The sequence below is a fragment of the Accipiter gentilis genome, chromosome 36 (assembly GCF_929443795.1).
Source record: "Accipiter gentilis chromosome 36, bAccGen1.1, whole genome shotgun sequence".
In the NCBI taxonomy this organism is placed as follows: Eukaryota; Metazoa; Chordata; class Aves; order Accipitriformes; family Accipitridae; genus Astur; species Astur gentilis.
In genome coordinates, this window is record NC_064915.1 from 1,637,004 (window position 1) to 1,662,374 (window position 25,371).

The 25,371-nt window shown below is 43.4% G+C and overlaps 2 protein-coding genes across 15 annotated transcripts; one reads left to right on the forward strand and one right to left on the reverse strand.

Annotated features, from left to right (window-relative positions):
- Positions 1–120: 120 nt before the first annotated feature.
- Positions 121–4,680, reverse strand: RACK1 (receptor for activated C kinase 1). Its single transcript, XM_049793011.1, has 8 exons — positions 4,460–4,680; positions 3,682–3,853; positions 2,344–2,491; positions 1,915–2,010; positions 1,623–1,733; positions 1,055–1,195; positions 583–693; positions 121–244 (listed from the first exon to the last, which is right to left on the reverse strand). Exons 1-8 carry the CDS (start codon positions 4,566–4,568, stop codon positions 179–181), a joined length of 954 nt encoding a protein of 317 aa, XP_049648968.1. The 5' UTR covers positions 4,569–4,680; the 3' UTR covers positions 121–178.
- On the forward strand, positions 3,804–25,109 carry LOC126034946 (E3 ubiquitin-protein ligase TRIM39-like). Of its 14 annotated transcripts, XM_049792946.1 has the most exons (50): positions 4,709–4,788; positions 4,977–5,324; positions 5,833–5,945; positions 6,671–6,893; positions 7,116–7,258; positions 8,640–8,697; positions 9,012–9,032; positions 9,305–9,325; positions 9,431–9,451; positions 9,564–9,584; positions 9,947–9,973; positions 10,687–10,707; positions 11,322–11,342; positions 11,615–11,635; positions 12,087–12,107; positions 12,411–12,431; positions 12,725–12,745; positions 12,939–12,959; positions 13,095–13,115; positions 13,534–13,554; positions 14,000–14,020; positions 14,130–14,150; positions 14,434–14,454; positions 14,808–14,828; positions 14,973–14,993; positions 15,091–15,111; positions 15,232–15,252; positions 15,558–15,578; positions 16,069–16,089; positions 16,660–16,680; positions 16,948–16,968; positions 17,466–17,486; positions 17,770–17,790; positions 18,092–18,115; positions 19,025–19,045; positions 19,320–19,340; positions 19,442–19,462; positions 19,806–19,826; positions 20,093–20,113; positions 20,385–20,405; positions 20,676–20,696; positions 21,100–21,120; positions 21,405–21,425; positions 21,541–21,561; positions 21,701–21,721; positions 21,833–21,853; positions 22,251–22,271; positions 22,793–22,813; positions 22,911–22,928; positions 23,166–25,109. In XM_049792946.1, exons 6-50 carry the CDS (start codon positions 8,688–8,690, stop codon positions 23,675–23,677), a joined length of 1,431 nt encoding a protein of 476 aa, XP_049648903.1. In that variant the 5' UTR covers positions 4,709–4,788; positions 4,977–5,324; positions 5,833–5,945; positions 6,671–6,893; positions 7,116–7,258; positions 8,640–8,687; the 3' UTR covers positions 23,678–25,109. The 14 variants fall into 14 exon arrangements, with proteins under 14 accessions (XP_049648902.1, XP_049648899.1, XP_049648903.1 ...); XM_049792945.1 differs by lacking the exon at positions 4,709–4,788 and adding an exon at positions 3,804–3,876 and having other exon boundaries at positions 6,671–7,258; XM_049792942.1 differs by having other exon boundaries at positions 4,686–4,768; positions 6,671–7,258.
- The last annotated feature ends 262 nt before the right edge of the window (positions 25,110–25,371 follow it).

The following is a 25,371-nucleotide window of genomic DNA, read 5'->3' on the forward strand; positions in this document are numbered from 1 at the left end:
TGGGGGTTTTTATTTCTCCCTCTGTGTCCACCTGGAGTAAAGCTCCAACCCCGGATCGGATCTTCCATGAACCTCCAGGTTGTGGGATGACCCAACAGTGGACACAAGGTGGCCATGAGCTCGATAGAGCACTTTTTTTTTTTATTGTTTTTTGTACACAAAATCTAGGGTTTCTCGCTCATCTGGTCCCGATGGTGACTTGCCACACCCGGACAAGGTTGTCTGTGTAGCCGGCAAACAGGGTCTACGGAGAGAAAGAGAGTTGGGTCACAGGAAGGGTTGGGTGGCCAACAAGGTGAGACCTTGGGACACGAGGACAAAGGACTCTGGTCCTCGGAGGGCAAATCCCTAATCAGAGGAGGGACCACCATCAGCCCCAGACATTGGGGAGGTAAAGAGCTCAAAGGTTGAGAGGGGACCCAGGGAAGGAAGGGACCCAAGAAGTAGAGATGTGACCCGGGAGTGGAGCACAAGTGTCCTCACGGTCCTTCTGCTCCACAAGCAGCAGGAGGGTCCCCCCCCAAATCCTCGTTTCCCAGGGCTGGGATGCCAGCAGAGGGAGAAGGGGATGATGGTTCTTACCTGCCCATCTGCGGACCAGGCCAGGGAAGTGCACTGGGGTGGTTCGGCTTTGCTGCTGGTGCTGATCACCTCCTGCTTCAGCTCATCCACGATGATTTTACCTTCCAGGTCCTGCAGGAGAAAAGAACATGAAGGACCAAGAGGAGACTCCCGTGACTGAATCCAACCAAATTCCGGAACGCCGTGAGGGTCACTCAGAAACAGCCTCTGGATTTCCGCACAGAAATGCAGTCAGATGGCATCAAAATTGTTTCATCACAGCACAGCAGCTCTGCCCTATGGCCGCCGCAACCCTCCTTGGCTGAGGCACAAGACCACGCTGGGGATGCTCCTCCTCTGAGATCTGTGATCCAGAGTAAGGATCTCAACCACAAAGGCGACTCCAAACCCAAGACAATCCAAAAGCGAGTCTTCTGGAGGAACCCTGCCCAGACGGGGACAGAAAGGGGCTGAGGACCGAGCAGTGACGTACCCAAATCTTGATGCTGGGTCCGGTGGCAGCACAGAGCCAGTAGCGGTTGGGGCTGAAGCACAGGGCGTTGATGATGTCTCCTCCGTCCAAGGTGTAGAGGTGTTTGCCTTCATTCAAGTCCCACAGCATGGCCTGGCCATCCTGGGAGGGCAGGAGGAGGACTCAAGAACAAACCCCAGCACTCGTCACCCGCCCCAGGGAGGCCTTTTTCCCACCCCGACCATGGTTAAGCTGGAGCACTTTGCCGCAAGCCAGCACAGATACGGAAAAGTTAAAGGAGGCAGCAGGAAAATTCAAAGAAAAAGCATCAAGGGCTGAAATAAAAAGAGTTAAAGGAGGTCCCTGGAGCTGGGTGAGCATCTTTGTCGTGGTCTTCCCTCCTTGCTTGACATCCGGGACTGGTAAGTCAGGCCAGATCTTTGGGCTGTTACGACCTCACTCAAGCCATGACCAAGATGTGGAGCCCGTTCTCGGGGTGGGAGACACAGAAATGAGTCAGAACTGCTGGTAGGACACCAAGATCTCGTCTTGGGGCCTCAGCCTTCCCCCCCAAGCCTGTGACACGTACCTTGCCGCCAGAGGCACAGAGGGAGCCATCGGGGGAGACAGTCACCGTGTTCAGATAGCCCGTGTGCCCAATGTGGTTAGTCTTCAGCTTGCAGTTAGCCAAATTCCAAACCTGGGTGGGCAAAAAACCGCAGGAGGAGGGGGGATTAAACATTGCTACTGCACCCCAATTCTGGGGATATAGAGGAAAAAAAACCCTTCCCCAGAGCAGTCTGGCTGCTCTGATCCTCCCCCTGCCATTGCAGGGACCTCAAGAGAAGGGCTTGCTGTCCGGGAAGGAGATCCCACCTCACCTTCACCAGCTTGTCCCAGCCACAGGAGACGATGATGGGATTGCTGCTGTTCGGAGAGAAACGCACACATGACACCCACTCCGAGTGACTCTCATCCTGGGGAAGAGGAACGATGCTGGGTTCACAGCGAGGAAACGCGGCCAAGTCTTCCCCACCCCATCCACGGGGCACTGCAAGATCAAACCTGCTGCATCCCGTTGCTCCAAAGCTTTCCCACCTCATCCCCCATAATTGCAGGACTTGTCCTCAGACACACACCCCCCACTCCCCAGAGAGAGATCAGCAGGCAACATCTCGCTTCTAATCATTACAACAGGGTTAGGAGACCTGGATTCTTGATCAAAAGCGGTGGGAGTGGACCTAAAACCAAGTCCAGGGAGGTGCTTTCTCATGGAGGGCTGATTTGGAAGCCCACCTTCCCCGGCTCACCTGCACAGTGTACTTGCAGACACCCAAGGTGTTCCAGAGCTTAATGGTCTTGTCCCTGGAGCCCGAAACGATCTGGCGGTTGTCAGAGGAGAAGGCCACACTCAGGACGTCCTTTGTGTGACCCACAAAACGACGGGTAGTGGTGCCACTGAAGGAAGACCAAGAGACAATGGGAGATCTTGCAGACAAATTCCGCAAAAGAGGAGAGGAAAATTCAAAGATTTGAAGGAAAAAGAAACACAAAGTGGTCTACGAAAGGGTAAGGAATGATGGTTCCCTTTTTCCTTCAAAAAAACAACTTTAGAGAAGGATTGCGGGAATGTTGTGGTTTAACCCCAGCCAGCAACTAAGCACCACGCAGCCGCTCACTCACTCCCCCCCATCCAGTGGGATGGAGGAGAAAATCGGGAAAAAAAGTAAAACTCCTAGGTTGAGATAAGAATGGTTTAATAGAACAGAAAAGAAGAAACTAATAATGATAACGATAACACTAATAAAATGACAACAGTAGTAACAAAAGGATTGGAATGTACAAATGATGCGCAGGGCAATCGCTCACCACCCACCGACCGACACCCCACCAGTCCCCGAGTGGCAATTCCCCCCCCTACTTCCCAGTTCCTATACTAGATGGGCTGTCACATGGTATGGAATACCCTGTTGGCCAGTCTGGGTCAGGTGCCCTGGTTGTGTCCTGTGCCAACTTCTTGCGCCCTGGCTGGGCATGAGAAGCTGAAAAATCCTTGACTTTAGTCTAAACACTACTGAGCAACAACTGAAAACATCAGTGTTATCAACATTCTTCGCATACTGAACCCAAAACATAGCACCATACCAGCTACTAGGAAGACAGTTAACTCTATCCCAGCTGAAACCAGGACAGCGAATCAGGATGAATTTACTGCATGTGCACGCCTGGCTCTGCAAATCCCTGACCCTCTTCTGCTTGTACAAATTCAGCCCAAAATAACCCAAAAAGAAAAGTCTGAACCTCCTTGTCCCACTTCTCCAATGCTTCTCTCCCATCATAATTGCAGGACGTGTCTTCAGATCCCGGAGGATCAGCAGACTTTGTCAGATCTAATCATCAGGAGAGGGAGCCGAGGAAAAGCAGCCAAACCCCCCCAATTCCAGCCTCTGTTCCAAATCATGGCACTGGCCACAGAAAACTCCCCCCTGCTGGGATTTATCTTCCAACCCAAAAGCAAATCATCTCTGTTTCAAGGTGCACTGATGACCTTGTTCCCTCTCCCAGCACCCAAATGAGGCAGGGAGCCACGCTACATACCCCCATACCCCCTGAAACACCCTCATCCCTGCCATGTCCCCGTGGCTCACGTGGTGAGGTCCCAGAGCCGCAGGGTGCCGTCCCATGAGCCAGAGAGAGCAAACTGCCCATCGGAGGAGATGACCACGTCGCTGACAAAGTGCGAGTGACCCCGCAGAGCTCGCTGAGGGATCCCGTAGTTGGTCTCATCACGTGTCAGCTTCCACATGATGATGGTTTTGTCTGTAGGGGAGGCCAAGAGAGAGGTAAGGGGGGGGGGGAGTGTCATTTCAGGGACCGCAGCCCTCTGCCTACCCCCGGCCTGTCCTTCTCCTCCCCCATGGGAATGGCGGGGGGGCTGCCAAAGAAAAGGGGTTGACCAGCTCTCCACTCCTGTGCCCCCTCCTACCTATCGCAAAGACCAGGCTCCTACCTCCTCTCCCCTCCTCCTCCTCCGCACCTCTGCTGTGCTACACCCCAGCCCCATCCCTAGGCCAGACTGCCCTAAGGTGGGGGGGGAGGGGGGCCTCCAGCCTGTCCCCCCCATCTCTAGACCCACAGCCTCCCTACTCGCCTAACGGTCTCCCCTTGCAGGCTCATGGTAGCCCTGGGACCCCGAGATCATGGTGTCTCTTTCCCCCACGTCTCAGAACCTTCCCTGCCCATCTCCCCTCCAGACTCACGGTCCCCCCTCACTCCCCAAACTTGACCCATGGTCTCTCCCTGTCCCTCTCGTCAACCAGGCTAATGGTCTCCCCCCTCCACGGGCTGATGGTCTCCTAACTCCCTCCACCACCCCCCTCCGATGGTCTCCCCTGACTCCCCGCCCCGGCCGGCTCCGGCCCTCACCTCGCGAGGCGGAAAGAATCATGTCCGGGAACTGCGGCGTGGTGGCGATCTGGGTCACCCAGCCGTTGTGACCCTTCAGGGTGCCCCGCAAGGTCATCTGCTCCGTCATGGTGGCGGTGGGGCGGGAGGATGGCAGTGGATTCAAAGGAGGCCACGGCCCGATCCCGTCCTGCCCCCGACAGCAGCCGCCAGCGCGGGCAGAGAAAGAGACCGATGCGGCTTCCGGCGGAAGCGGAAATAGCGTGTAAACTGTACGGCAGCATGGCGGCGCACAGGGATGCGGGGCAATATGGCGGCGTGCATGGCACTGTACGGAAAGAGGTGTAGGGGTGAGCGCCGAGGGGGGGGGGGATGTAGGGACGGTCCTGGGGGGCTGTGGGGGACAGGGAAGACATTGGAGGGCTGGAGGTGGGGTAGGGGAGTGAGGGGGGCAGGGAGGGCCTTGGGGGGGCTGGCAGGAGGGCAGAGGGTTAAGGACATAAAGCGATTTTAAGTTCCTATGTGTTTTAAAATCCAGGTGCATGAGAAAGTGGCCTGGAAAATTCGATGCCACTCGACAGGCACGAATAGACCTGGAGGGGGAAAGAATTTGGCCACATAACCCTGGAGATAAAACACCCTTGGCCGCTGATTTTCACGGCCCCCCTCAGCCTGACATCTTCAGCTGCAGCCCAGATGTTCCCAACTGGCATCAATCGGAGTCCTCAAAAGCCAAAGGCTTCAGCTTCTCGTGCCAGAGAAACCTCTCCCACCGCGTCGCATGGCTTGCTTGCCGGCGGAGGATTTGCTTATCGACACCGACGAGCGATTTAGGAGCCCGTGTCAGGGTGTGACTGGGGAGCAACTGCTTCAAAACGTCCTGGAGGTGCCACCAACCTTCCTGGCCGTTGCGTTGTGTTGAGCTTTCTTGGCAGAGCCCTCCCTTCCCCGGGAGCACGCCGGTTATTTTGTCTTCTCCGAATGCTAGACTTCTGCCGCCAAAAATGAACTGGCATCTCCTTCGCCGAGATCCCCTTTTCCCTTCCTCAGGTTTCCCGGAGAGAGGCGCCTTCTGTTTCCTTACCCTGTGGCAATGTTTTTTCCTCTTGCAAATCCAGAGGATTTAGTCACCACGCTGTTTGGTGCCGTGCCATGGTCTCTTATCCTCCACTTTAACCTTAACCCTCACCCTCTCCCAACTTCGGCATCGCCTGCACTTTTCACAGTGTAGCAATGCCTCTTTTTTCCAGGGGACAACTCCCCAAGATTCCCTTTTTAGCATCATCGCAAACCCCTTCTCCATCAGCCCATGGCCTTTGCTGGGGTTCAGAGATCTAGGAGGCCCCTCTGAATTTCACGTGTTGTTCATGTGACCTTAACTCCTTAATTTTTAGGCTTTGGAAAGGAAGCTGTCAGCTTGTGTGTCTTGCGGACAGAGCTCTGGAAAAGATACCACGTCCTGGTCCTTAGGGTTCGAGAACTGGCATCTAATTCTCCTAGCCTCTGAGTGAGTTGTTTTGGTTTCAGCCCATTTTCTCAGCATTTCTGGGGTGGGAAATACCACTTGGCAGAAGCCAAGCCCAGAATGCTCCTTACTAGTTAGATATCTGCCCCACTCTGGGTCATAATGCCCTAGAAATGTCTCATTTGTCTTTGTTAACTGTATTGAGCATTTAGGCAACTGACTCAGAGACATCCGAGACAGATCAGGTGAACAGCACTGTCAAAAACTATTTGCTCTCTGTTGACTATTAAAGAAAGTGCCAGATGACTAATTCAGGGAGAGGTCAACAATTTTAGATGTCTTTCATTAACTTCATGCTGCTTTAAGGCAGAGTTAACTGGTGAAAATGAGTCTTCTAGGGATATAGCTATGGGAGTGGTCTGCATTTTGATGTTTATTTGTCTGGTTTAAGGAAAACTTGTTGCAGAGCTCTGTAAAAAAAAAAAAAAATTCCTTTCAGCAAAAGAAAAAAATTTCACTTTCAAATCTGTGTCTCATCACTGTGGGGGAAGCGGAAGACCTGGGTTTCTTTGAAGCAAGCTGAGATATATGGGGAGAGGCTAAGCTAGATGCGTTTCATGAGCTGGCTGGTTTGGTTTTTTTTTAATAACCCAAAGCGATGAGAAAACCTGGCCACAGGAGGAGATTCACTCTCACTTGGTCCTGGTGAGCAGCAGCAACAGACAGGAAGGAGAAAAGCACAAGCTTATTTCATGTTTCTATCTTAGGACAATGCAAACCAGAAATCGATGCTGTCCCTTTTTGGAGAGGGAAGATTTCTGCACAAACAGGAGTTCCTTGGGATCACCACACGTCCAAAATGCTCGGTGCCATCCACACCACTATCTATAGATGCTGAGCCCGCAGGTCCTCGCTCACAGACCCAGCTACTGTGTCCTCTAAACCCGTGGGAGATGCTGGCACCTCCGGAGGGTGGCCTGATGTCACCAGGTCAGACCTCTGTTTCTATTCCTCCTCTGGAGGATCCTGTTCCTGTGATGACTATATAGGGATCCACCAGCCCCCCCTTCCACCTCGGCATTTAAACCGGCTAAAATTAGGCGGTGGGAAGGTCCCTTCCCTGCTGCCAGCACAGCTGTCATGCCCGTGACGGCTCCCCCGCTCAGTGCAGACGCACAAAGCCTCCAGCGAGTCTGGGTACCTGCTTCCCAGAGCACTGCAGTCCCAGGACCTGCCAAAATCTCTAGCACGGATAACCCCCCACGTACACAACCATCACAGCCCGTGTGCCCTGGGAGCAAAACAAGCCCACTTAGGCCAACTTCAGCATTACAGAAAATCAACTGCAGGTCTTGGTAAGTTGTTTTTGTTTTTGTTTTGTTTTGTTTTTTTTCTTTCCACAAGCACCAGAGAGGCAGGGAAAGCATAATTTTTGGGTATCCTATTCCTGGATGCCAGTCTGGCTGCACAGGCTCTTTTGCGAAAGGCTGGGAGATGCATTTAGAAAGCAGAAGAAATGCGATATGTTTGTGATAGCTGGAAGAAGCCTAGAACAAAATGATCTTTCATTCCTGTACATGGATCTGATGATACTGAAAACAGGAAAACGATTAAAAGAATGAATCATATTAATTTATTTTTTCCTTTTAGGAAAATATCATACAGAAATAATTGGTGCCACTCTCCTTGCTCTGTTTATCAGTTTCTCTATAAACTTAGGTCCTTATAGCAGTGTTTATCTAACTTAGCTCCTAATAGCACCTACAGTTTATGAGAGTTGTTAATATAGCACAGGAGAAACATTCAGTAATTTCCTTTCCAATATGATCCGATGCCTTTTCTCACCCTGGTTTCAGACTGGTCCTTTTTACCTTTCCACAGCTGCAGCTCAGCTCCTTCAGGAAGGCTTGTTGTGTTCAGGACATTGGCAGGATTATGAACACAAAAGTGAAATTATGATGATTCCCCTGTCCAGTCTGAGTGATTTAGGAAGAAAAATTCTGTCATGAACTCTGCCCTCTTTGGTGTATTGATAAGGAGCAAGCAAAGGCCACAGAATCTGCACCCCTTCACCAGCCTACACCATCTGCCATGGCAATCTAAGCCTTTTTGTTTTTTATTAATAAGAAGAATCAATTCAAAACATTAGCCTGGACTAGAAATCACCACATACGCAGTGATGAGAAACAGAGCAGTAACACAGCAGAGGAGGGAAGGTCTTAGCATAATATTCAGTTTAAAACAAGCGCTGCTTTTTTGCCAAAAGAAGTGGTAGCACCACATCCTCCACATAGGGGGCTGCTGCTCATGGTGGCAATAGCATTGATAAATGTTGTTGTTGAATAATTTGAGACATAGAAGGGAAATTAAGCTCATGCTCCTTTAGACAACTAAAATTAGATGTTTTAAGACTGAGCTATTTGCCTTGGACCCCTTCTGTGGTTAGTGGGGTGACAGATGTTGATGGACATTCATCACAATAGTAGATTCCTCTTCCCCACCATTCATCCAGATGTAGACCAGAAAACATCTCAAATAATGAAGTCCAATAACTGGGGAAAAGTCTCTGTGATTCCATGGTTTTCACCCTTACTGTGTTTACTCACATGGGCAAAAATATTCCAGGCACCAGCACATTTTCCCAGAAAACATGATTTCCTCTGCATCGTGTTGCTGTAAAGGTCTGGGTTTTCCCTGGACATGATGTTTTAATAATGTTCCCTCTCATCCCACCAGGTTGACAAAGCTCTTGGAGGTGGTTCTATTTAGGAAGCAAACGTGACGATGGAGTCAGGTGTGTGAAAACATATTTATTAACAAAGCGCATGCCAAGTCCCAGTTCCTTTGGCACCCAAAAAACCAGCTTTGCCATGCCTGAGGATGTTCAGTCCTTGCTCTGCTGGCTTTTGGGCTGCTTTTTTGATATTTCCCTAAGCCAGCTTTTCTAGTTTGATGCTTTTCTTGGCCACTGATGAGTTGTGCTTGTTCAAGAAAGTAATATTAATGTTTAACTCCAGAGGGATGCAGCTGGGCTAGACAGCCACTCTGGTTGTACCCACTGCAAAAAATATTTACTCCCCCCCCCCCCCTTTATTTCTTCTTTTTAAGGGAAAAGGAGTGCAGATCTTGGTAAGTGATTTTTCCTTCTTCTATCAACACAAGTCTCATTAATATACATCTCCTATGACCTTTCTTGGCTGGGTGTGTGGCTTATTTATAATGTCACATATTCTAGACTACATTAGATAAACTCATAACTAGTGTAATTTGGGGAACATTATGGTCAATAAGGAAAAAAAAAAAGTACGTAATCATTTTTTTAAGACAACTCCTCTAGTGCAAACCAAAAAACCACAGAAGGACCCACTGGAGGCTAAATTCTCTCTCTGTCTCTCTTTCAGAAGAATGGGATGCAAAAATCAGTAAGTGTCTGGGGGTTTTGGGGGTTTTTTTTTCTTCTTCCCTCCCTCCCCCTGATGGTAAAACCTTGGTGCTGAAGGCTTGTACTAATATTACTTTATTTTAAGGGAAGTTAACAGAAGAGTTTGGTAAGTCATTCACCTTCCTTACACATGCCTGGGTTTGAATGTGCATGTTTCTGCAGCTGTAGCATTAGCAATGACCAACGTGTCTATATAAATTTCTCTTTATTTCATTTAGAAGAAAGCGACACAGAACTTGGTGAGTGTGGTTTTGGGGATTGTTGGGTTTGGGGTGGGGTAATTTTTTGCTGCTATTGAAGGTGGAAAAAGTTCCTTTGTATAGAGGATGGGCTCATGAAAGCAGAATTGATCCTCCAGATCTTAAATTTATACCCAGATATAGTCAAGACACACAACTGAAGGAGAAGGGACCCAAACCATGGGTGCAGTATAAGCTATCCCTGTTACGCTAGGCATCTCACTTTGGAGGAGACATGCTGTCTCTCTGCAGTCCAGCGGCATTCCCTAATCTCTTCTTTGGGCTCTTGCTTGCTCGTAGAAGCATGTCGGAGGCAGAGAGCTCTTAGGACTAACCTGTATTTATTTCTCTATTATTTTTAGAGGAATGTGACACAGAAAATGGTAAGTGTCCTTCTTCCATTTAAAAGTTCTTATGAATAATAATGCCCCTCAAAACCAAACCACCTCAGTCACGCATCTTTGGAATGAAATATTTTTTACAATACATATTTTTAGAATACATACCTTTTTTTTCCCTTTGTTTTTGAAAGAAATACTTTTCTCTGTATTTGGGAATTTCTACTGTGATGCCTGGCGAGTTGTATTCCTTCTGCAAAGAAATACTTTGGGCAGGATTGCTATATGCATTTTGTGCATATTTGTTCATTTCAGCTTCAAAAAGTACAGAAATGGAAAGGTCTTAAAAAAATAAATCTTATTGGAAATGCCTGTACTAAATAGAATAAGTCTAGATAGGGATTGTTTTGTGTCTCTAATACTAAGAACAAAATAAATATATGGAAGCGATGAAAAATAACTTAAAGCCATTTCCCTTTTCTCTCTCCGTTTTGGGGGGACACACACAAAATGCAGAAATAGGTAAGTATCACTTTCTTATCTTGGTCCTATTGATTATGCTAAGGAGATTTTTTGTTTAATGAACCCTGCATGAATACCCAGGATGCCACGTACATCCACAGTCCCATCTGCACTGGGGGTCTGCCCTTGACCCTACATTGTTATTTGAATGCCAAATCTGTAACTGACGAGCTCAAGGTCAGCCCAAGAACAGATTCAAGCAGTCCTTTAACATGCATCCCAATTTATTTCTCTGTTTTAAGGTGAACTTACAGCAGAAATTGGTAAGTCACAATTTAGCTCCCATCTGATACATTTCTGTATAGCTTTGAATCGTGTTTTAGCTGATTTACCTGGGGTTTATTCCTTTTCTCTTACCTGTTGTTAAAAAAGCAGGAGGTATTTACATTTTTAACAAGAACTAATATTACAAAAAAGTCAACAGTACAGAAAACGGGGCTTGCAGGTTGCTCTAGCTAGGAAGGCAATAATATAGAATTTAGAATAATATTTAGAATATATTATTTAGAATAATAGGGAATTTCTGAGCCAAAGACATGGATGAACATAGCTGCTGTGAAGCCCTGTGACATCGGACAGAGCCTTGGGCGATTTGGGGATGTTGAGATCCAGCACGTGCAAAGTGCAAGACTTAATCCCTCTCACCAGATACTTGGGTTTTGTAAAAATGCCTTTTCCAGTTCCCATTGTCCCATCTTTCATGGTAGATGTTGCAAAGAGGGGGAGAGACTTTGAGCATTAGCTGCAGAATAATTTTATTTTCTGAGCAAAAGAAGGACCAGAGAGGGTATGGTGCATCCCTGGATCCCTGGAGGTCCTTCAGAAAACCGGTATTTCTTTTTCTCTTCTTCTTCTTCTTCTTTTTTTTTTTTTTTAGACAGTCTGACTGCGGAGCTTGGTAAGTGGTTTCCTTCCTTTTTGTCTTTATTTCACTGCAGGTTTTTAGGGGAAAGAGGTGGTTATTCCCCACCCCCACCCCCCATAACCCCACATATGTCCAATCTGGGCTAGAAGTAAAGTAAATTAATTAAAAAAACCCATAATTTCAAATTATAATCACCAGTAAACCCAAAATTTGGAGGCGGAGGATGATGTGAGGCTCACAAGCATAAGGGAGAGCTGGCGAGCACTTACTGACCATTGCTATTTCCTCTTTATTTTTTCTTTTAGAGGAACGTGATAGAAAAATCAGTAAGTATAATTTTTCTTTTCTGGTCAAAGTAAAAGCCGCAGGCAATGCCAGATTGCCCTGAGGGCATCTGTGTGTTTTGGATCTGGTTATTAAATTATTTTTTGAATATGTGGGGGATTTGCACCAAGCTGCAGAATTTGGGCTTTTTTGGCTACATGTCACTTCTCTAATCTAAAGTATAAAGGCAGACCCATTTCCCTTATTCCCATCAGTGCCAAAGATACAGGGACCGATTCTTTACCCGTAATATAAAGCTGTTGTCTGCAATCCCTTCCCTGTTCTTAATTACCAGCTTGTTGGTCTCGTTAGCATCAACATGGTGCCGTTATAATATAACTTGACCCTGGGGAAAGTAAAAGGCGGCGCAAGCCACGTTATCAGCCAGGTTGTGTTCATAGAGAAATAAAGGTTGATTTAAAACTAATATTCATTTATTTCTTTTGGTTTAAGGCAAGCTCACATCAGACCTGGGTAAGTTTTATTTCCTTCAAATGAAAATTATCCTTAATTACGCAAAAGCGCTGGGTATAAAACTTTTTTTAAAAAATGGAGGATTTTGTGTTTTCATCTGCTTTAGGATGGGGTGGCTTATAGGGTGATTTTGTCCTTAATAAACCTTATTTTTAAAATATTGTAGGGGAAGGTGTCTGTGGAATAGAATTTCCATCAGGTTGGAGTTTTGTGGTGTGAAGACAGAGCACTGCGGGAGGGGATGGGTGCAGGAGGAGTTGCTTTGCGTTTCTCTGCATTTATTGATTATTTCTTGTCTTTTAGGTGAATGTGATGCAAAAATCAGTAAGTGCAATTCCTCTTTCAATGAATGCTGAGGAGCGCACATGCCTGCCGTTTTGTCTTTGAAAATGGGAGTGGAGAGGGAGTTTCCTGCTGAAAACCTTAAAGGTTTTTTTTTGTGGATTGAGTTACATTCACAACAAAGCATAATTTCAAAGTATAATCATCAGTATCAAGGCAGTCTTATGGGGAAAGAAGCAGTGTTACTGATCTGAGCGCTCTAGGGATGCTATAGAGCCATACACAGAGAAAAAGGAAATATTTAATAATAATTTTTCCACTCTTTTCCCTTCTAGAGGAACGTGATAGAAAAATTAGTAAGTGTCATTCTTCATTGTGATTTTGGGGTAAACCCCCTTTGTTTTGGGGGAGGGGGAGCCTCTCTGATGCCCTGTCCTTGAAAAGCGGCAAATAAGAAAATGTTTTCCCCAAGTTTCAGCCCGGGCTTCTGCATTTCCCGCAGAGAAAAAACACCCAAATGAGCACAAATATTATTTTTTCTCTTTGCAGCCAAGCTCGCAGCAGAAATACGTAAGTCCTTTTCTTTCTTTTCAAAACCAACCCAATGGTTTGAGGCTTAGAAACCTCTTTTCTAGGGTCAATTTTTGTTGCTTTACTTGAACTAATACCGATTTTTTTTTTTTTTTCCCCCCTCTTATTTCAAAGGCAGACTCACCGCACTGCTTGGTAAGTCTGATTTTTTTACAGAACCTCCTGTGAGGGTTGTTTTCCTTAAATCTTTGCATGATTTTATGCAGTGACATTGGGGGAACCTTTGGAGTCCTTGGTCCAACCTCCTGGTCCTCCCTGGGGCTCGTGCCGAGGCGAGACCACATTGCCTGTGGACAACCTCAGCTGGAAGCGGCCACTTTCTATCCAGGCTGAGTCGGGCTTTTCTGTTGTTCCTTACAAAAATGTGAACTCAGTGTGCGGTTTTGGAGGGGTTCTTTAATAAAATATAATCAGAAAACTGAGCAAAATCAGTTTTGCAGCAGACAGTCTTTGAGCTTTGGCTTCAGGACCTGTTGTCCTGGGGGAAGAAGGCAGTGTAAAAAAAACAACCAAAAAAATGCTGGCTTTTATTTTTAATTTCTTTTTCTTTCAGGGGACCGAGACTCGAGGCTTCGTAAGTGACATTATCCTCCTGACATGTAAAATCTCGGTCTAAAGGGGGATCATCCTCACTGGGCCGGCGTGTTTCCAAAAGGGTCTCTCCTCCTCAGCACCGGTTTTCTCATTTTTCCTGCATTTCTGAATTCAACACCTTACATCACTCCTAAATGGATGTATGGCCAGAATTGGTGGTTTTCCTCACTATTATATGATATTATATTCACTATTATAATATATTATATTATATTTACTGTTATAATACAATATATTATACTCACTATTCTATTTTTTATTTTATTTTATACTACCAGGCTATACATAATTTATACTATTACACCATACATTATATTATTTTCTAAAACACTATGTGAATTTAAACCTGAGAATTATTTACACTGTATCCAGAGAGGAGAGAGAAACATCTATTTAAAATAAACTTGTTATTTCTCTCTTTTTAGGGAAACTCACTGCAGAACTTAGTAAGTAATTTTCTTTCCTGTACTATGGGGAAAAAGTGGGAAAGGGCAGCCAGAGGCACTGAAAACTGATCGTTATCTATTTTTCTTTATTTTCTTTGGTTTTTTGTAGCAAAATGTGATGCAACAATTAGTAAGTGACATTTCCTCGTACACCTCAGGATGGTTTGGTTGGTGTTTCGGCAATGAAGGGATGTGGGAATTTCTTAAACTAAATCTGGGACTTGAGAAGAAATGATCTCTTGGGTTTCAAGGGCTGGGGGAGCCTGAATCCAAAGTTCAGGGGGAAAAATGAAAATATAATGCGGGGCAAATTCCCGTGGGAGAAGCCGAGATGGGCTGGAGAGGTGCAGGTTTGACTCGTGTTGTGGCGTTTGGAAAATCTAACAGGAACTAATGTTATTTTCTGTTTTAAGGGATATTTACGGTGGAGCTTGGTAAGTCCATTTCCTTCCTTTTGCATTTTTTATTAGGTTTTAAAAAAATTATTAAATTTTTAATAACTAATACATGGCAAGCAAAATATTAAATTGTATTTTTAAAATACAATTATAAAAACAAACCCCAAACTTATTTCTGCCTGTTTTCCCTGTGTTTCAACCACCTGGAGAAAAACAGCATCTTAAAGGCAGAAGTAGAGAAGTGTTAAATCCCAAAATAATTAGAAATGGGAATAACATGGGCTAGAGCAGAAATCATCTTGTATTCCAAATTATTATAGATGTAACGTGTGAACGGCAGAACCACGAGAAATAACACACGACTGGGTTTTTTTTTCATTCATTTTTAGGAGAGCAGCACACAAAAATAGGTAAGTTTTCTGTTCCCCTGCCCAGCAAATCTCTGGATGAATTTCTCAGGAGTAAATCAGACCATCCGTTGCCTGTGTATTTACAGGAAAATAAAAAAGCCTTGCCTTAAAACTAACTTTTATGGTTTTTCCCTCTTTTTTCAGGTGAACTTACTGCAGACGTCGGTAAGCCATTTTCCCGTTAATCTTGATTTTGGTGGAAATTATACGTGAAGATAGGCACCGAATGATGTAATAATCATTTATTTCTGTTTATTTTTAGGGGACTGCAATAGAAAACTTCGTAAGTGCCTTTTTGTAATTGTGAGAATTAACCCTGAGAATTTTGTCATCTATTATGTCATCAATAAGAGAGGAATGTCATGAAATTCCTGTTTTGTTTTGTTTTTTTCTCTTTTTTAAGGGCAACATGCAGCAGAACTTGGTAAGGAATTTCACTGTTTTGCTCAAAATGGATTTTTTTTTTTTTTGCATATCTGAAGTTTTTAAGGGGATAATTTCTATTTTAATCAAGTTTAGCAGTATGTATGCACAAGCTTAGATAACTATATTCCATAATATATATTATTATATGAGAGATTATATGATAGATATTCCATAAAATACAATTTCCGAGCAACATTATAGATAGAAAAACAGCTTCAGAATAAACCCTTGGCAGAACTTGACTTCAACACTTGTAGAACACAACTACGCACTAATTTATTTTTATTTCTTTATCATTTTTAGAGGAACGGGACGAGAAAATCAGTAAGTATCGCCCTGCTTTGCGAGCCACGTGGCTGGGCTCAATGTTATCCTTGCAGCTCATTTCCTATTTTTGTGGATGAGCTCATAGGCAACACAAGCTCATAACTGCCCAGGAGGAAGGGAATAAATATAAAATACTGGCTGCAGACAGCAACAACCAAACCCGCAGAGCAGAAAAACCCGAGTGACAATCAATACTTGCTTTTTTTCCCAGATCAGGCATTTTCTTTCCTCCTGTAAAAACCCATTGGGATGCTTATTGCATCACATTTGGATTTGCAGGGTTGCTTGAGCCTGTTTTTCACCTGCAGGTATTCATTTAGCCAAGGCTTGATGCATTTTTAAGCAGCAGGCAGTGATGGTAGTAAAAAGAATAAAATCATTTAAAGACCCAAAAAGCTGCACTGATAATGTAGGGATACAATGTGAAGAAAAAAGCAGCGATTCCTTGTTATTTATTCCCCCTTTTTTTTTTCCCCCTCTCTTTTAGGGGAGAATGAAGTGGAGATAAGTGAGTGTCATTTTCCATGCTTTGTGGTTTGTGGGGGGCTCTTGCTTAACCCAAATGCTGAAGAAGCAGTTGATTTAAAATCCAGTATACAGAATAGAAAAGGGTTTTCTCTGCAGAATTTCCCTGAGAAAGCCGTATATGGGAGTGAGAAAAACAAGAATTTGGGGCTTGAATGGTCCAAGCTATTTCAGTTCCTTGCTAAAGAGTAAAAGTGAATGGAAAGGGGGGCGGAGTGAAATAAAAGTTATGGTTTTCCAATGCCCTAGTTGTGGGATGGGGTCGGGGCTATGCATGGGACCCCAAATTCTGCCACTGTCAAATTGGCTTCAGGCTCAGCCGGGGAACAACCCCAGCATGTCCAAGATCTTTCTTATGTATATTTATTATATTTACATTTATATTTTATAATATATTTATGTATTATAAATATATATCATTTATGTTATAGACATGAGAATAACAATAATAGTAATTTTATATTATATATTTATAATTATAAATTGTATAATATATATAATTCTGGTGTTACAAAGTTTTGCTTTGAACTCATAAGTCTTTCTCTGCTTTAAGGGCGCCTTACTGAGCTGCTGGGTAAGTGCATTTCCTTCCCAACCCCATCAGCAAATTCAGTGTACGGACGGTGCAGGTGCTGCCGGGTTATTTGGTTGCACCGATGGCTTTTTTTCACCTCTTTTAGCAGAAGTACTGCTACGCCAAAGGCAGCTATAATTTATCAAAATATAATTTGGAAAAAGTAACAGCTAGGAAATACAAGATTGCTGGAGTCAAGGCTTTGAGAGAGGTGCTTTAGCAAAGTCCCTCAGAAAAAATGGTAATAATTTCTATTTCTGTTTGCAGAGGACCGGGATTCGGAAGTTCGTAAGTCTATTTGTGCGTCTCGGAGAAGTGAATTCTCTGTGGGAAGCGGGATCCCCTAAAATGAGTTGTGCTGGTGCTCACTTTCACCAAAGAAATATGTTTGATTTAATTATTAGTTCAAAAATATATATGTATTTGGAGAAAATGCTCCATGAAATATATCAGGTCTTAGAGGAAAATGTCCTGGAGATCTGATTCTCTGTCCTAAATTATTGGAAGAGTTTCTGTTCATTTTTTATTTACAAGATTTTATCACACAGATTTTTTTCTTGCCCTTCCATGGAGCAATACGCACAAAATTTTGGAGTCTTGCCCTGCAAGTGTCCTCGATGCAGAAATAAAAAGAGAACTATCCATAGTTGCATGTGCGTAACCAGTGCTTTTTTTGCTAAGCTGGGTGGCTCTCTTCTGCAGAGCTCATATGTAGTAAAAATCTAAAATTGGAGAAAAAGAGGGTTTTATTCATTTCTATTCCTTTTTTTTTGTTTCCTTTGTAGGAAAACAGAATGCTGTCATTAGTAAGTGTCATTCTTCCTCTCTGAGAAATGCAATGCTTGGGGGTCACGAGCAGGATGATGTTGCTGCTACTGTTTTGGCTTAGTATTTTGGTCAAAATACCATAAATTAACTGAATTAAGTAAAAAAAAAAAAAAAAAAAAAAAAAAAGGTGAATTAAGAGTCATGACAGTATCTGGCCACGTTAGAGGATTTGGTTACCTTGAGTTCCCCTGTCAAGACCCTCTCATATCCATGGGAAGGAAAAACACTGATGAGAACAAATTTTATTTTCTCCTTTTTAAGGAAAATTAACAGAAGAGCTTGGTAAGGCATTTTTATTCCTTTTACGAAACTGATTTGGGATTTTTTTTGGTGGGTTTTGTTGCTTTTTCTTATAATTCGGGTTGGCTGGTTGTATATAGTTTTCGAGATAACTGTAGAAGCAGATGGTGAAAGGGCTACTGCAGGTGACTTTTAAAAATAAAATAGTAACATATAACAGTAACACACACACAAAAAAATAGTAATGGAATAGAAATGAGCTTGTATCCCAATACAAAAATCTGCGGTACAAAAAGAAAAATCTGTGTTTCACCTTTTTCTTTTTCTCTTTTCTTTTTGTTAGAGGAATTAAAGGATCGGAAAGCTGGTAAGTGATATTTTCCTGCTGTTCTAAGAAATTGAGAAAGTTCAAGAGTGTTTGTAATTATGTATTTTATAATATATTAATATTTATAATATATTATTTACTTTACTGTGTTTGTGTGTGTATATATTTTTTTAAAAAAGTGTGTGTGTGTGTGTGTCCTGGTTTCAGCTGGGATAGAGTTAACTGTCTTCCCAGTAGCTGGTACAGTGGTATGTTTTGAGTTCAGTATGCAAAGAATGTTGATAACACACTGATGTTTTCAGTTGTTGCTCAGTAGTGTTTAGACTGTAGTCAAGGATTTTTCAGCTTCTCATGCCCAGCCAGGGCACAAGAAATTGGCACAGGACACAACCAGGGCACCTGACCCAAACTGGCCAAAGGAATATTCCATACCATGGGACGTCCCGTCTAGTTTAGGAACTGGGGAGTGGGGGGGGGATCGCCACTCGGGGACTGGTGGGGTGTCGGTCGGTGGGTGGTGAGCGATTGCCCTGCGCATCATTTGTACATTCCAATCCTTTTATTACTACTGTTGTCATTTTATTAGTGTTATCATTATCATTATTAGTTTCTTCTTTTCTGTTCTATTAAACCATTCTTATCTCAACCCACAAGTTTTACTTCTTTTTCCCGATTTTCTCCCCCATCCCACTGGATGGGGGGGAAGTGAGTGAGCGGCTGCGTGGTACTTAGTTGCTGGCTGGGGTTAAACCACGACAGCGTGTGATATATGTGTTAATTTCCAGACTAAAATGTAATTTAATTATGGGACTGAAACAAAATCTATGGGAGTCATGATTTTTTTTTTTAAATGCCTTCAAAGTGGTAGGACATAAAACACTTGGATGATATGCTTGGGCATATTTAGGGCTGGTGATGCCAAATTCATTCTTCTCATTCCTTTTGCAGATGAGTCTTCTGAGGAGCTTGGTAAATCTTTGTTTTCCTTTTAATTTGACAAAAAGGGGATGGGTCAAGTTTTGTGATATAAATCTTGTTATGTGCATGTTAGGTTGACGTGGCTGGATTATTTTTTTTCTTTAAAAAAAAATACGGTGTGTGTTTAATATAAGTTGCAAGCTCATTCCAAATCATAATAATGAATGCGAATAATATCTGGAACAGGGATGCCGCTAAAATGATAGAGGCTAATAAGTATTCTGATTTTTTTTTCTCCCCTCTCTTTTTTTTCTTTTGTTCCCAGAGGAGAGTGATACAGAAAGGGGTAAGCATAATTTTCCATCCTGCCAAGGCAGAAAAACATTTTGCTTTGAAGGAAGCCTCCTTAAGTATGTGATAAAAATTTTCTGGTTTTCCTCTTTTAAGACAAACTCACCGAAGAACTTGGTAAGTAGTTTCCTTCCTTCACCAACACCAAATACTCAACATTTATTTTCACCTTTTCTGTTGAATTTGAGTTTGGTCAGAAGCTTTGTGGTCTGTTATCACAACAAATGGATGAAGCGGACGTCAGCAAAGTATAATACTGAAAATTTTAAAAAGAAACTGAATTTTACATCATGAGCAAAAGCAGCTTTTTACATTTCTCCACAACTTAATGTGATAACTGCAAAAGTGGAGGAACTCTGGTTCTTCAAATAGTGGACAGAATAGATAATAGTAGAGGAGGAGAAAATATCTGGGGAATAAACAGATTCTAATGGAAATCCATGGTTTTCTCTCTCTTAAGATGAAGTCACGGAAGAGCTTGGTATGTGATTTTTTTAAATTTTTTTTTTTAACCTTTAACAAAAGCTTTTCTAAAGCTTTCTGAGTTTTCTTTGTTGCCCAGATATTAAGTCTAACATAACAAGAAATAGAGGCTTAGATAGAGGGAAATGAGAACCAACAGGAAATGGAATTTCATATAATAAATTACTAACAAATAAAGGTGTTTGGGAAAAGTCCTGCCTCTGATATAACATCAACAGATACTTTTAAATTATATTTAATCTTGTTTTTCTTCCTTGTTTTTAGGGGAACGTGATAAAAAAATAGGTGGGTCTTCTTGTCATTTCCCAGGTCCTTTTGGGCATATTTGGGCGCTCTGGATGGGTTCAGAGCAGAGGGATGCAGGCTGTGTTATCCCAATTCCCAGAATAGCTGAGGGAGCTGCTTTTCCACCCCTAAATACCAAATTCCCTCACTGTTGTCTGAATATTAGGGGAGTTCATGAGATTTCTTTCGAGATCTTGTATTCTTTCAGCCCTCCCAAGGTACCAATTGAGCAAAGAAATCCTAATTATTTCATTTATTTCTTTCCTTTAAGAGGAAATCACTGAAGAGCTTGGTAAGTCATTTCTCTTGCCTTTCTCTCTTATTTTTTCCTCCCTGTTACTCTCTTACATTGTTTTGAGTTTTGTGTTTTCTTTTTTATCTCAGTTTAGAAAAAAGAAATCATGGGCAAAGTAAAAAATAATAATAGTAACAACACTAATCAACAGTACAGCATTGCAGGGAAATTGTCGAGTTGCAATTTGTAGGTGATGCAAAACCTCAAAAAAATTAGGTAGGACACTTCTAAGATTTGGGTTTTCTTCTGTTTTTTTCCTTTTTTCAGCTGAACGGACTGCACGGATCAGTAAGTGTTGTTCTCTCTGCCTTTAATAGGATGGGAAAGCATGTGGGGGTGTAAATATTGCTCTGAAACAGAGGTCTTTTCCTTTAATATGAGATAAAAGGGCTGTTCAAAAACTTTACATCCTTGGATGTTACTTATTGCTTCTCTCCGTTCTCCCTGGGCCGCCCAAATGCCCTTCTGTGTTACATTTTGGATAATAAGGAGTTATTTTGGGTCGGTTTTCTGTTGCCGAGGGCTTTCTTCGATTCAGTGGTGCTTAACTCCACTGAGAGCAATTAAAATTAAAAATCCGGAAATGTGTTCTTGAAGAGAAATGTAGACTCCCCCAGCGAACCACTTAGTGTGTATCTGTAGGGAAGAAAATATTCATAATTAAAACCCGTTTTCCTTTTGCTGTTTCTAGATGAACTCACTACAGAGCTGGGTAAGTCCTTTTAAAAAAATCACATTTGTGCAAATATTTTGTTTCTGTTTAGTTTGGGTTTTGGTAGGAGCAAGTCATGACCTTTGCTTTAAGATTAGGAAAGTCAATTAAGGGATGGCTTAATCTATATAAAATCTGAGGCAAAATGTGAATTACAATTCTAATTTTCTATATGGAATGGAAAAATAGCAGATTTATCTCTAGATGATGAACACACACACAGAAGGGGTAGTACTTAGGAATAACTTTTTTTTCCCCTTTCCTTTCTATTTTTCCTTCTTTAGGAGAACGTGATACCAAAATTGGTATGTGTCCACCTCCTTCCTGAATCCCACAGAACTCAGTGCATGGGATCGTGACTTTTATTTTAATTATAATAATGATAATAATGAAAATCAGTATTTTTTTTTCTTTTTTAAGACAAACTGTCTGCAGAAATTGGTAAGTGTTTTTCTCTGCCTTCCAACAAAACAAATACACAGTCTATGGACTGTATTTTGCTTTTATCTTTTATAGGAAGGAAAAATATAGGTTATAACAACTTCTGATTTTTATTTTTTTCTTGTTTTCCTTTATTTAGAAAAACGTGATAGAAAAATTGGTGAGTATCAGACTTCTTACCAAGACATGAACTTAGTGTGTTTTTAAGATCCGTGTGATCACCTCAGTGTGAATTGTAATGGAAATCCTTTCTTTTTTTCTGTCTTTTCAGATGAACTCAGTGCAGAGCTTGGTAAGCCACTTCGTTTGCAGGAAAGAAAGATACACAAGCCTGTGTTTGTCTCCTAATTTTTTTTTTTTTTTATTGCTTATGCTTTTTTCTGAGCTACTTTGGGGAATTTTACAGAAACCTGGGCTAATGAGGATAAAGTAGAAAGATGCATGCATTATATAATATATTATATTTTTTACATTATATATTATATCTAATTATTCTACTATGTAATAATATATTAATATATTATTATAACAATATTAATAACATATAACTATATAATCAATGCAAACAATAATAATCCCTTAGGCACAGAAATATATTTTTGCTGTGGGAGCTAAGAAAGTCATAGAAAGTCGTAACACAAAAAGGAAGAGAAATGTGCAATAATAATTTCTATCGTTTCTCTTTTCAGAGGAATACAAAGCAAAAATGCGTGAGTGTCCTTTTCCTCGCCTTCTGGAGCAATAAAGCATGTGTGAGGTTTTGGGGGCATTTTGGAATAGCTGGGCTGTGAGATTTTTCTCTTTTAACTTCTGTGGACTTCAGCGTCACAGAGATCACCTGCAAAAGGTGAAAATATTGGTCATGACTTTCCAGAGCACCCATGCACCTTCCTCCCTCTGCAAACTATACAAGCGGTGTAGCTTGTGCTCTAAATGTAGCAGAAATTCCTGGTATGACCAATTACAGCTTTTTTTTTCTGTGCGGTGACTTCTACCTGTTAGTTTAAACCATCCGTATTTTTTTTTTCTGAGATTTAATCTAAATGACAAGTCACATTACAGACACAAGTCTCAATGAGGTCTTATTTCATAACAGTTTAATCTCATGCTAGGAAGAAAAAAACACTTTGAAGGGGGAAGGAAGGAAATAAAAAATTGGCATGAACTGGAGGCATCTTTGGAATAAAAATCCCTCATTGAAATGACTTTTTAATATTTTTTTTCTTTTAAGGAAAATGCATTGCAGAGCACAGTAAGTGCATTTTTCTCCCTTCTACAAATACCCCTTTTGCTTTTGGATTTAAGTTTACAATGTCATTAATAACTAATTTTTTATTGTGCCTTTTTAGGGAAAGAGGAAAAAATGGGTAAGTAATTTAGAGAAAGAGGAAGAAAAAAATGGGTAAGTGATTTGGTACTCTGGCTTGCTGACTGGTGTCACGTATATGTGTAGGGAAAGCTGCACATCAAGTTATCGAGCCTTGAACTATGGAAAGACAAAACACCCTCTTAGATTTCCAAGAAGACACCAGTCACCAGGCAAAGGGCATGCTAAATAAGTTTTTTGAGTCTCTTTTTCTCACCCTCTCCTCCTTCTTCCACAGCAAACGTGACGCTGGACCCGGAGACAGCCCACCCTCGCCTCATCCTCTCCAAGGACCAGAAGAGCGTGAGATGGGAATACATGCTGCAGGAGTCTCCCGACAGCCCTGAGCGGTTTGACGCCGATCCTTGCGTGCTGGGTTGCGAAGCCTTCACCTCCGGGAGACACTACTGGGTGGTGGATGTAGCCGACGGACAGTACTGCGCCGTCGGGGTCAGCAAAGAGTCTCTGCAGAGGAAGGCACCCGTCAGCTTTAATCCTGAGGAAGGGATCTGGGCGGTGCAGCAATGGGGATTTAAGAACCGTGCCCTCACCTCCCCTCCAACCCCCCTTAACCTGCCACGGGTCCCCAAAAAGATCCGGATCTCTCTAGACTACGAATGGGGGGAGGTGGCGTTTTTTGACGTTGAGAACAAAATACCGATCTTCACTTTTCCTCCAGCTTCCTTCGCTGGGGAGCGGATCCGGCCGTGGTTCTGGGTGGAGTTGGGCTCAATCTCTCTGGTCCGATGACCCTTGCGTTCCTCCTTGTGCAGAGAGCTTAGCGTCAGCAGTGAGCAGGTGGCTTGAAGGGCAGGAGGAGTGGTGGAAGCACCTTACTCCATCCAGACACCAACAGCCAGGTGGTTAAGAGCAGCAGGATAGAGACCAGGATAGAAATGCTCTTGGGAAGAGCAGCGTCAAACCTCATTCTCCCCTATTCCCAATCGAGTGCTGCAACCGTCATCGTGCAAAGGAAAGGCAGTCCATCCTGCATGTCCTCAACATACAGTGGCAGAAGGTCTGCCTAGCTCGTAGTTGCAGTTCCAGCATAGAGGAACATCAAATGACCTGCAGAGAGATGTAGGCTTCTCCTTTGGTTGATGAAAAGAGGTGGGCACCAGGGCAGGTCACTGTTCAAACTGCCTGCGTCACCTGAGTGGGAGTGCAGGCTCCCACCAGCGTTTTCTTCTCATCAGTTGGTGATTGGTGTGTAGAGTTCAACGATTTGAGCCACTTTTATAGTAGGCAGAGAGAAATAAGTGCTTCTGGTGAGCATCTCATCTCATCCAGACATAGACATCAAAATAGGACAGGCAATTCATGCTTTCTGCATGCCTATCTCTCTTCACCAACTGTTGAAGAAGTCTACACTTGGAAGAGATTAAACAAGTCTCCTTCGCCCAACCTGCATACGAATCCAGGCCCTTTGCCCTTGGCCAAAGAAAGGACATGGCGAACCCTCCGTGACTGTCCTCAGAGCTCCAAGGTCAATGCCTGTCATTGCCTGATCAAGAGCCTGATCAATGCTGTCAGCTTTGTCCACCGACATCTCCACAGATTTCCTCCCCAAACGCTCCAGCCACTGTGCTGCTGGTCAAGGCATTGCTCCTGTAATCCTTTATGCCAGAGCTGGATGCAGCCAGGTCCTCTGGCAGGACTCAAATCTGGTCTGGGCAGATGATTTTATTCCAACTGGATTAGCCAGAGTCCATGAGTTTAGCTCAGCCTTTGGGAGAAGTGAGAGAAGCCTGGATTCAAGACCAAGCAGGCATCATGCCCTCAGGTGAAAACTGGGGTGCCAAACATCCAGACCATACGGATTAAAGGTTTAAAGAGGCTCCCACCAGCATGGAGCTCTGCATCCTTTTGCCCATAAAGCTTCCAGTGAGGTACTGGGAGCTCTAAAACTAGATTCATGGAGAGGGTCAAGCCAGTGCTTGAGAACAGCATGGGGCCAGCCGTGCTGGAAGGTGGGCGATTAGGGACATCTCTAAAGCTGCTAGAGGGGATGGATGCGATGGTCTTCCCCTTTCACGACATCTCACTGCACTTTAATAGCACCAGTGAATTCCGCTTTAATCCCTGCTTGTTCTTAGCCACCTGTAAAGCCTTAAATCTTGTCTTTTGCCCCACCATGGGACAGCCAACTCGTTGTTCCCATCTGACAATAAACCACTTGAGACTTGCCAGAGAATTTGATTTCTTTTTCCAGCTGGTTCAACGTGGAGGCCCTCCTGGCCCTCTTGGATGATGCCTGCAGCCCGTATGATCTCTCCTTGCAGGCATCTTGCCCCACTTACCCTCCGAAAAATGGGGGACAGTTGAGGTGGATCCCACTGGGGAGGAATGCTGTCATCTCCCACCCATGAGCAACGGCCAGGGCATCTCGAGGTCTCAGCCCTGTGGTTTTGGGTTTTAATTCCTGTGGTTTATTGGGCCAGAAA